The following is a 12,425-nucleotide window of genomic DNA, read 5'->3' as shown; positions in this document are numbered from 1 at the left end:
GGCCAGTAGATGGACTCATGAGGTGGCTGTTGCCACAAATATACATTATGAACTCATAATAGGGAGAGACTTCCAGGGCTTCCTGGCACTGTGGCCTGCTATGAGAGTGACTGATACCCATGAGACAGGGGTAACCCTAGCAGAGTGGCCCGGCTCAGGGGGTAGACCAGAACCCTGGGAACCTGAGACCAAAGGGCCAGAGGTAGGGGTGACAGCCACTTTGGTGGAAGAGGGGGAGACAACCTCGCTAAGTGTGATGGTGGGAGATGTGGAGAACTTGCCGCCAGGTCCTGAATTGACAGACCTCAATGTCTCCGGGGATAATTTTGGTACCATCCAACGTCGGGACCCAACCCTATCCCGCGCCTGGGAAAATGTGTTAATAGTAGATGGTGAACCACAACAACCTGGGGCAGAGTCAGTGTTTCCCCGTTTTGTGGTTCATCAGGATATGTTGTATCGGGTAAACTGCACATAAAACAGCTATGGACATACGTTTACCATCCGCAAACGTACGGTCTGGTAGAAAGGTTTTACCAAACATTTAAAAATATGTTGAAAAGGGTGGTGGCTAAAGATGGGAAGGACTGGGACCTCCTTCTGCCCTATCTCATGTTCGCAGTGCGAGAGATATGCCAGAACTGGGTTCTCGCTCTTCAAACTGCTATATGGCAGACAGCTTTGCAGTCTCTTGGATGTGGCCAAAGAGGTGTGGGAACAACAACCTACTCCACATAAAGGTGTCATTGAGTACGTTTCCAAGATGCAAGATCGGATAGAGACAGTGTTGCATCTTGTTAGGGAGCATATGGAGGGACCTGAGTGAGCCCAGAGTCGGGTATATAATCGGCAGGCTCGGGTCCGGATCTTTGACCAAGGTGATTGGGTTTTGGTTCTGGTGCCGACCGTGGACAGTAAGTTCCTGGCTAGGTGGCAGGGGCCCTACAAGATACCCGAGAAAATTGGAGATGTAAAAGGTACACCAGCCAGGGCGGCAAAAGCCGGAGCAGGTTTACCATGTGAATTTACTCAAACCGTGGAAAGATAGGGAAACCTGTACAGAAGACAGCTCGCGGACGGGTTTTCTAGGAGAAGAGGTACCGGTGCCTCTGTCTGATGCAAGAGAGGAGGCTGCCACAGTAAAAATTGCTGACAGCCTCTCCTCTAAACAAACTCAGGAGGCCAGGGAGTTTGTTTGTCGGAACATGGATGTGTTCTCGGACCTTCCTGGACGCACTTCCATAATCCAGCATGACATTGTCACTGAGCCTCAGGCAAAAGTCAGATTAAAACCATACTGGGTACCCGAAGGCTCAGCGACAGGCCATATCGGAGGAGGTGCAGCTAATGTTGCAGCTAGACATCATTGAGGAGTCAAAAAGTGAGTGGGCCAGTCCTATAGTATTGATACCCTATCCGGACGGGACGTTGCGGTTTTGTAATGACTTTTGAAAACTTAACGAGGTTTCCAAATTCGATGTGTATTCCGTGGGTGGATGAGCTCATAGAGAGGTTAGGAGAAGCCCGGTATTTTTCTGTTTTGGACCTCACGAAAGGGTACTGGCAGGTACCCTTAATGAAGGCTGCCAAAGAGAAAACTGCACTGATCACGCCTGAGGGGCTGTATCAATATAAGGTTTTACCCTTTAGTCTGAATGGCACCCCCGCCACTTTTCAGCGACGAATAGACATCATGCTTCGTCCACATCGTTGGTACGCTTCGGCTTACCTGGACGATATTGTCATCCACAGTACCGACTGGGAAAGTCAGCTACCCAAAGTGCAGGCTGTAGTGGACTCCCTTCGGAAAGCTGGCCTAACTGCTAACCCAAAAAAATGTGCTATAGGGTAAGAAGAGACTAAGTACCTGGGGTATGTCATTGGGCGCAGAGTCATCAAACCCCAAGTGAACAAAAGAGAGCCGATACGGAATTGGCCCCGACCTGTAACTACTAGGCAAATAAAGTCATTCCTGGGAATGGTGGGCTATTGCATGAGTTTTGTTCCCCACTTTGCTACTCTAGCCACGCCCTTGACAGGACTCTTGAAGGGACACAAGTCAATGATAGTTCGCTAGGATGATCGGGGGGAAGAGGCTTTCTCCGCTTTGAAGTCGGCCCTGTGTGGGTCCCTGGTTTTGGTGACGCCCGACTTCAAAAGGGAGTTTATAGTACAGACCTCCAAAGTAGGCCTCGGTGCTGTACTGTCTCAGGAAGTCAACGGGGAGGAGCATCCCGTTGTCTTCCTCAGCTGTAAGCTCACCCCAGCCGAGACCCAGTATAGTATAGTGGAGAGAGAGTCCTGGTGATCAAGTGGGCACTGGAATCTCTCCGCAATTAGTTATTGGGGAGAAAATTCTGCCTAGTGACCGACCAATCCCCTCTCAAGTGGATAAGCCAAGCAAAGGACAGAAATGCCTGGGTCACCTGGTGGTTTCTATACCTACAAAAGTTACGTTTTCGGTGGAACACAGGGCAGGCCGGTTACAGGGAAATGTGGATTCCCTGTCCCCGGTACACTGTCTGGCGTGTGTTCACCCCGTCAGGGTTGAACAAAGGGGGGTATGTGACACAGTGAGAGGTTTTGTCTGGGAAAACAGGTATTTTCCTCCCAGCATGTGCTGGTGGGCTGATTTGCAGCCAGGTGAGGTCATATACCGGAACGGATTTTAAGAGCCGGTCCGGGTTTGGGCAGCACCTGGCTGTCCTTCAATAGGCAGCTGGGCTCAGAAGCCAGGTCTTTGTGTTGGGATCTGTGAGCCTTGTGTCTGATGAAGGCTTGCTACCTTTTTGGCGTGAAAACAGGTTGGTGCTGCTATGGTCAAGGACTCTTTGAGGCAGAATTGCTGCATTGTGTGAATTACCACCAACACCGCAAGGTGACTTTTTGTTTGCTTATGACTGCTTGTTTTGTCATTTGCCTAAAGTGTGAATACAAAAACACAGAAATGTTTGATCCAAAGAACTTGTTGTTGCCTCTATACTGCGTCCGCTAATCCTGTCTACCAGAGCGAAACCCCACAGCTCCTATACACTTTCACCAGAAATATGCAGTGCAGTGCATATATATATTTATATTTTTTTACTGAAATACGCCCCTATACGCTTTCACCAGAAATAACGGCAACAGTGCAGTGCGTATATATTTGTCTTTTTTTTTTACTGAAAAACGCCCCTATACTCGTTCAACAGAAATAACTGCTACAGTGCAGTGCGTGTATACCGTTCTTTTCGCCCCATAAGATGCACATTTTTTCCTCCAAAAGTGGGGGGAAAATGGCAGTGCGTCTTATGGGGCGAATGCTGCCATTTTTACTCTGCTAACACTGATACATCGCTGGCCACGATGCTGCACAGCGCTGCCTGTGATGTATCAGTGGGGAGGGAGAAGGTGCTGGAGGCCGGCAAATGCTGCAATCGCGGCGGGGCCCAGTGCAGTCATTGTACTCTATTACACCGGGCCCCGCACACAGCAGTTTTCATATGTAAAGTGTAGGCAATCCATATGTAAAGTGTAGAAATCCTCTGCGGTAGGACAATCCACCTAGTACTAACTATGAAACTCCCATACTAGCAGGCAGGCTGGCCGGTCACCCACTTCATCAGGCGCATGTTCCGCCTGCTTAATTAATAAAGTGGGAGGGGCATGTGCGTGATGAAGTGAGTGACCGGCCAGCCTGCCTGCTAGTATCGGTGTTTCATGGTGAGTACTAGGTGGATTGCCTACACTTTACATATGAATACTGCTGTGTGCGGGGCCCGGTGTAATAGAGTACAGTGACGGCACTGGGCCCCGCCGCGATTTCAACACCAGTTGCCTTGCCTCCACCCCCTGTATTGGGGGTCACTACACAGGGACACTGTTATGGGGGGGGGATCTGTGGATGACACATATATAGCATAAGATGCTATATATGTGTCATCCACAGATCCCCTCCATAACAGTGTCATCCACAGATCCCCCCATAACAGTGTCATCCACAGATGCCCCCATGACAGTGCCATCCACAGATCCCCCATAACAGTGTCATCCACAGATCCCCCCATAACAGTGCCATCCACAGATCCCCCCCATAACAGTGCCATCCACAGATCCCCCCATAACAGTGTCATCCACAGATCCCCCATAACAGTGCCATCCACAGATCCCCACCCATTACAGTGCCATCCACAGATCCCACCATAATAGTGCGTCATCCACAGATCCCCTATAATAGTGTCATCCACAGACCACCATTAGTTTAAAACCCACCAAAAGCACACCTTTTGGTTAAAAAAAAAATTTGAATTATTTTCCTCCTCAAAAACCTAGGTGTGTCTTATAGGGCTAAAAATATGGTATTTTTCTTTTTTTAATGAAATACGCTCCTATGCGCTTTCGCTAGAAATAACTGCAACAGTGCAGTGCGCATATATAAGAGCAGTCCCGGATCAGCTATTACAGCCATGCTAAGTATCAAGGTGTCAAACAGCAACTGCTGCTGACACATAAAAACCGGCTCTTACTTCACCGAGGCCAGGAACCATCATCCACGCTGATTCCTTGTATCTTCTTACAGAATATATATTTCTTGTTGGACTGAATAAGGCCACCATACGCTTTGACCAGAAAAAAATTAAAGAGTGAAGTGCTTATATATATTTCTTGCAGTACTGAAATACGCCACTATACGCTTTCACCAGAAATAACTGCACAAGTGACCTGAGAATATATATTTCTTGTTGAACTGAAATAGGCCACTATACGCTTTGACCAGAAAACAATCAAACAGTGAAGTGTGTATATATTTTTCCAGTAGTTCTGAAATAAGCACCTATATGCTTTTAACAGAAATACCAGCAACAGTGCAGTGCGTATATATCTGTCTTTATTACGGAAATACGCCTGTATACGCTTTCAACATAAAAAACTGCAACAGTGCAGTGCATATATATTTTTCTTTTTTTACTGAAATACACCACTATACGCTTTCACCTGAAATAACTGTAACAGTGCAGTACATATATGTATTTCTTGTTGTACTGAAAAACACCCCTATATGCTTTCACCAGAAATAACTGCAACAGTGCAGTGCGCATACATTTTTCTTTGTTACTGAAATACGCCCCTATACGCTTTCAACAGAAATAACTGCAGAAGTGAAATGCATATTTTTTTTTTATTGTAGTACTGAATAAGATACTAAGATATAAGCCACTAAAGGCTTTTCAACATTAGACTTGCAGCCCAATCGCAAAAAGCTTGAATGACAGAGCTGTCTAATGACTATTTGGATCCCAAAATAATCGTTCCCTGCACTTGTAAATCACTTTCCTATCAATGTCCCTAGAGCCTTCTGACATCTCTCCCTGCACTAAGATGCTTTGAAATGATTCCTCCTTATCCTTTCCCTGCACTTATAAAATGTTTTTTATGTCTTTTTTTCCACAAACGTTTTTGCAATATCTGTCCCTAGAGCCTTCACACGTCTGTCCCTGCACTCTGAATGCTGGAAAAGGGCTGGCTGGCTGCTGATTGGCTGCATGCAGGCATGTCAATCTGGGTGATCCCGCCTTCCAGAGTTCCATGCCCCATGTCCTCAGTCCTCACACGTGTAGCCGCCATTTTAGGAAAATTGTGATTCGTTACCACGAAGCACGAAGAAATTCGCATTCATTGTGAATCAAATTTTTCCTGAAATTCTAAACGAATTCCGCTTCATCAGCTTCGATTCGCTCATCTCTATTTATGATGTATAAAATTTAACTACGTGTTTCAAAGCTGGACTTGTGGAAGTCGGTCCAGCTTAAATAGAGCTTAGTTTCATTTCATACCTAAATTAAACACATAAAAAAGAAAGCTGGGGTAATCTCTTCATAACAGTGTCAGTAGATGTGCCTCTGTACACCGTCTTTACATCAGTGCATTAACTCTTACATTTCATTTCATTTGTTTGCCACTCTCCTGCCTATGAAGCACTCCTAGTTTCCTTTTATTTAGATATTGTTCATAAAAGCAAGCTACACCTACATTACAGAAAATATAAGTAGAATAGGATTGATTACTATGGGTGCACTAGTGTTATGTTTTTATTTACCAGGTTGTTGAATAATATTATAGTTTTCAATTTGCTGACTTACATTATGCTCCAAATTTTTTATTTCAGGTTATATCTGAAGCAAGCACAGGAGAAAGTCAGCACATTATCCGCACAGACTTTGAAGATGTAGAGGATTTGTTTATTCCCCCAACCAATCTGATCATTAACCACATTCGGTAAGGAGAAGTTAGATCTAAATTATGACTTAAAGGGGTTATCCAGAAATTAATATTGATAACTTATATTCAGGATAATTCATCAATATCAGATCGTTGGAGATCCGACACCCGGGACCCCATGCTGATCAGCTGTTAGAAGAGGCTGGGCACTCCATGAGAGCCACAGCCTCTTTATAGGACATGTGACATCACCATACATCGGTCGCATGGCCTAGTTGCAGCTCAACCCCATTCAGGTATGGAGCTGAACTGCAATACCCAGTGCAGTCGCTATATGATGTACAGTGTTTTTGGTAAGTGCCCGGGATGCCGTCACACTCACCAAAGCTCTAGTGAGTGCCGTAGCTTCCAGAAACAGCTAATCAGTGGGGAGGGGAATTTCAGGACTTGGGTGCCTGCCAATGTGATCTATCATGTGGATAGGTTGTCAATATTATTTCTTGGATAACCCCTTTAAGCTAGCCATACATATTATCTGTATGATATGTCGGACAAACCCTAATAGGACCAGCTGACCATGTAATGCGTATAAGGGCCTCCCAACTCTTCTCCGATTGAAAATGTCAGAGGAGATAATAATTGGGCAAGTTGGATTTTCCAACTTACCTATATTTTTGTTCTTGAGGAGGTAAGTGTCACGGATCAGCAGGCATGAACCCACTGTGCCACTGACTGGCTATACTCTGGAGGGGTTTGTCTAAGCAGTTACCTGGCTTTCACTAGAGCCTCAGATGGTGAGGATAGACTTGAGCCGTTAGGGTAGTTGCCAGTGGCTACTCCAGAGCAATCCCCGAGTCAGTGGCAGCTGGTCCAGGTGGACCAGGAGATACTTGGGTAGGTACCAGAAGTACACGTGTAGTCAGGCAGGCGGGGTCGTTACCATGAGCAAAAGTGCAGTACCGAAGGATGAGGCAAAGGCGTAGTCAGACAAGCAATAGGTCAGGGCAGGCGGAACAGGTACAGGTCAGGCAATTAGGGTCCACTACAGGAGAGACAAGGCAAGCAGGCAGGGATCAGACAATAAGCAGAGTCCAGGAACGAAGTATAAATCAGGAGCACACAATAGTATCAGGAATCATCAAACTCAAGGACCTTGACACTGAGGCATCTGGGAAAAGGGCTGAGCCACTTAAATACCTGCAGGAGAGCCAGAGTTGGTCAGCGAGGTAACCTGACCTAATCCACACACCCCCAGGGAGTGAAGCACTCTGCCCATAGAGCAGTGTAACACAAACCAGCCGAACTCATGCTGTGTCCAGGGCTGAGTGGAAGCTGTAGAGCGGAATCCTCAAAAGCAGTACCACCTACATAACAGAGTCCAAGACTGCAGCAGTGAAATAGGAAGCACCGACCACAGGTCACCGCTGAGCGCGGCGATAAGCGGGGGAACAATGGCGTACAGTAGCCGCTGTTACAGTAAGCCACTGCCAGATGGTTTCCTAAGCCTCTTCCTACTGATTACACATGCTTTCTTGGCCAATCTGAGCAGACATATATACAAGGGGATCAGGAGTGATAGCTGATTTGCATGGTCAAGCATACTATTGGTGTGTATCTAAAAGACCGGCAAAACAGTCATGCATATTAGAACTTGTGAAAAATAGTGCCCAGATTAGAGACTCAAATTCAGCAAACATTGTATATATACCGCCAGTCACCAATTAGGTCCAACCAAGTATGTGGAATTTGGGATACTTTATGAAGCCAGTAGCTGGTCTAAATTTGGTACAACTGACCCTACAGAAATTTGAAGAAGCTGTTAAAACATCAATATACTCAGTGTTTTTAATGTTAGAGGTTTTTGCCCATCCACCCCTTTCTATTTTTGTAAATCAGTGTACCCACAGATACACAAGTAATACATTCTGTACATATCCCAGGAGCATCAGTTAGATTACTTTCTCCTTTGGCAGAGCTCATTTTTCTAAATTTGGAGTTGACCTGTCCATATTTTGAGTTCTATTCTACCCATAAGAAATGTCATGTACATCATGCAGTCTTACCTACAGAAGAGTTTGGTATATTCAATGGGTTGGACCTTGAGATCTTTCATTTACCGACTGCCTCAGACAACTGCATTATCATGGTCACGAGTACCACGTTTAGACTGAAAGGGGCAAGCCATGTTTGTTCTTCTATATTTCTGCTTTGCTCTAGTCTATAAATGGTGATGGAATGAGACACAAGGCTCATGTACATTGGCACAGATCATGTATGGTACTGCACCGCCATAACATCTGTGGAGACTACTACAATTTTTTCTATTGGATATGTACTGCATCCAATAGAAAAATACGCTGTATATTATCAAAGGCATAGAAAGGTACAGTAGAGGGCTCATGCACCCCTATAACAGTATTAACAGAGCCATAATACGTCTGTGGTCATGAGCCATTAGAGCAGGGCTGGCCAACCTGCGGCTCTCCAGCTGTTGTAAAAATACAATTCCCACCGTGCCCTGCTGTAGACTGATAGTTGTAGACAGTCTGGGCATGCTGGGAGTTGTAGTTTTGCAACAGCTGGAGGGCCGCAGGTTGGCCAGCCCTACATTAGAGGGATGATCTGCAAAAATATCAATTGTTTGATAAGAAACTGTACTAAACCCTTATCATATATATTGGTTAATAAAACTTGTTCATTTTTCAGATTTGGCTTCATCTTCAATAAATCCAGACCTTCAATTCATAAAATTGACCTTGAAACTGTGAATCAAATAAAGACTATCAGCTTCAAAAACTCCAGTTGTATCCCGAAGAACATGGCATATTCCCATCTAGGTGGCTACTACTTTGTACAGTGCAAAGTAAACAATTCTTTAACTGCGTTGCCTCAGGTAATAATTGATAGTGTTACAGACACAGTCATTGGCCCAAATGGTGATATCACTGGGACACCCTACATTTCCTCCGATGGACATTATTTGGTCAGCACAGATGAAGTTAATGGCCGAATTAGAGTTCAAACAATTACTTTCCAAGGTGAAATTAAATTGATTTATGACCTACAAACGAATTTACAAATATCTGATGTAACTTTTCAATCATCTTTCACGGAGAGCAATCAGTATTATATCTATGCTGCATCAAATCTACAAACTGATGTTCTCTTTTTAGAACTGTCCTCAGGAAGGATGGACATGCTGAAGAATCTAAAAGACCCAGTAGCACAAAAAGACTGGCCCTGGAATGAGAAAAATAGAATAATAAAAGACAGTGGCCTATTTGGACACTATATTTTAACACCAGCTAAGGATTCTCTGTTTCTAATCAATGGGAGGCAAAGCATTCTACATTGTGAGGTCTCAGGAATCCGACAAGGAAACACAGTGGTTTGGGTTGGAGAAGTATGAAATAAGACATCCAATAAGCCTCCATGAAATGACTAGCAATTGGACCTTTATGCTGTCTATGGGAGCAGCAAGCTTGTATATTTTTACACTGAAGAAAAATCCTGTATGAGCTTCATGGTGCAACACTGGTGTACAGCTTGCAAGTTTTATAGTAACTTCTAATAGGAGGATTTTTTTTAGTATTATTTTAAAGTAATTATTTTGCCTTTTGGTTGTTTTAAAAAATAAACTATATCACATACACAACTATTTTGAATAATGGGTTTACACTTATTGTAGGGTTACTCTGTAGAACAGATCAATGTATTAGTTGCATTTTTTTGGATTATTTTAGGTTAGCCTATAGCTTGAACTAAACTGAAGCAATTTATGCAAATAACTAATGTTTCAATATTAAAACTGTTGTATACAGTCATAACTATGTGGATTTTCCTAGAAGGAAATGTGGTTGAGTCTCATGTATGAAAACTGCTGAAGAAAAAAGTGGAGTTGTTGCCCCCATCAACCAACTGAAGCCTGTAACTGAAAAAAATGAAAGCAGTAAACTATACATAAATCTATAGTGCAGATGACTATAACAAACTTTGTAATTTATCTTATCAGAATTTTTTTTTATTTCTCCCTCTAGCAGCTAATTCAGCATCTCCCTCTCCCCCTACATAGACATCTAGGGGAAGCATGTGTGTCTGCACTTCCTCCTTCATCTTGCCTCTCCACTCTGCATAGACTTCCATCGGCAGAATATCATCTGGCCCTTCAGTGAATTGGCAGCCTTTTTGTCTCTCAAGACAGATTCAGATAAGAATGTCAGTTTAGGAGGCAGGAAAGAGGTATTGCTATCTGATAAAATATATATCAAACTTTCTTATAGTCACCTGTACTATTGATTTATACAAAGTTTGTTAAAAGGTTAGTAATCATTGAAATCCGATTGGCTAATATGGGCAATACCTCTACTTTTTGTATGGATATATATATATATATATATATATACAAATTTATTGCTATTAGAATGGATAACAGTTAAGTTTGTCTACACATTACTTGTCATTAAGTATCTATTACTGTAATGTATATCAGTTATTCACTATTAGTCAGTGCTTACAGCTGTAGTCAAAGAATTGTGGTAATATGACAAGTAAACTGATGTCATGAAGCAACATTATTAAACATCTTAAATCTGAAGGGACCAGTACATAAAACGTGAAGATGTTGCCCATAGGAACCAGATTTGTATAAGACAAGATCTGCCCGGTTGCCATGGGCAACTGCCCCACTTTTTGTCTACTATAGCTTTTATGCATGAAATCCAGTATTTATGCTGCTGTGTGTTTTGGGTATGATTGTGTTGCTTTATCACATTCTGTAGTTGGAATGGTATTTGCTAGAGATAAAGCAGTCATATGTAGTATTGTGCCTGTGGTTTAGGGTAGAAAGGGCTGTATAACTATCACTTCATATTATTCAGGCACATTTAATGTACTGCATATACTTGTATTCACTCTTTACATTATTATCAAATAGGATGAAGATATGTAAGCCACAATATCACTGGGAATAGTAAAAAGTTTAATCATTTTAAAGGGCACAAAATGAAACTCATGCTGTAATTACTAAGCGAAAATGTTGCGCTCTGCCTCCTGTATGACTCCAGCTAGTCCTTTTCCCATGGGATACAGACTGTTTCATAGCTTCTATTCAGGTTAATCTATGGATAGAAACAGTCGGAATACAGTGTAAGACTTCTTCACTTACACAACAGTTGTCAACAAATGACTGGTGCAATATATTAAAGATGTGGAGCACCAGATTTCAATCAATTCATGATAGTAAATGCTGATTTATATCTTTGTTAAAATAGAAAGTATTCTTTAAAGTGAACCTCCACCTTTTAGAGCCACTTTAAGGCTGGTTCACAGGACCACTGATCTATTATGATGAACAGCACAAATGTTTTACTAATGTTTTTGCAACAGTGTTAGGCTGCGTTCACACGGGCGAGATTTCCGCGCGGGTGCAATGCGGTAGGTGAACGCATTGCACCCGCACTGAATCCGGACCCATTCATTTCTATGGGGCTGTTCACATGAGCAATGATTTTCACGCATCACTTATGCGTTGCGTGAAAATCGCAGCATGCTCTATATTCTGCGTTTTTCACGCAACGCAGGCCCCATAGAAGTGAATGGGGTTGCGTGAAAATCGCAAGCATCCGCAAGCAAGTGCGGATGCGGTGCGATTTTCACGCATGGTTGCTAGGTGACAGTCTATAAACTGTATTATTTTCCCTTATAACATGGTTATAAGGGAAAATAATAGCATTCTGAATACAGAATGCTTAGTAGGTGATCAATTGAGGGTTAAAAAAAAATAAAAAAAATTAACTCACCTTCTCCTCTTGTTCGCGTAGCTCCCTGTCTCTTCTTTACTTCTCAAAAGATTAACTATGGGCTAAAGGACCTTTGGTGACGTCAGATCACATGCTCCAATCACATGGTACATCACCGCGGTGATGGACCATGTGATTGGAGCATGTGATCTGACATCACCAAAGGTCCTTTAGCCCATAGTTCATCTTTTAAAGAACTAAAGACCGGGACGGGAGAACTACGCGAACAAGAGGAGAAGGTGAGTTAATTATTTTTATTTTTTTTAACCCTCAATTGATCACCTACTAAGCATTCTGTTTTCAGAATGCTATTATTTTCCCTTATAACCATGTTATAAGGGAAAATAATACAGTTTATAGACTGTCACCTAGCAACCATGCGTGAAAATCGCACCGCATCCGCACCGCATCCCACAACACCGAACCCAA

At 43.2% G+C, this 12,425-nt stretch overlaps 1 protein-coding gene across 1 annotated transcript in view; it reads left to right on the top strand.

Moving 5' to 3' along the window:
- The window catches only part of FSTL4 (follistatin like 4), an 860,919-nt gene extending 851,312 nt beyond the window's left edge, over positions 1–9,607 (top strand). Inside the window, exons 13-14 of the mRNA XM_040405485.1 lie at positions 6,146–6,255; positions 8,905–9,607. Of these exons, the coding sequence (XP_040261419.1) occupies positions 6,146–6,255; positions 8,905–9,607 (813 nt within the window). The remainder of the gene's footprint in view (positions 1–6,145; positions 6,256–8,904) is intronic.
- The last annotated feature ends 2,818 nt before the right edge of the window (positions 9,608–12,425 follow it).

Source organism: Bufo bufo, chromosome 1 (assembly GCF_905171765.1).
Source record: "Bufo bufo chromosome 1, aBufBuf1.1, whole genome shotgun sequence".
In the NCBI taxonomy this organism is placed as follows: Eukaryota; Metazoa; Chordata; class Amphibia; order Anura; family Bufonidae; genus Bufo; species Bufo bufo.
The sequence above is the reverse complement of the archived record's forward strand: the minus strand, read 5'-3'. Positions and strand labels throughout refer to the sequence as shown.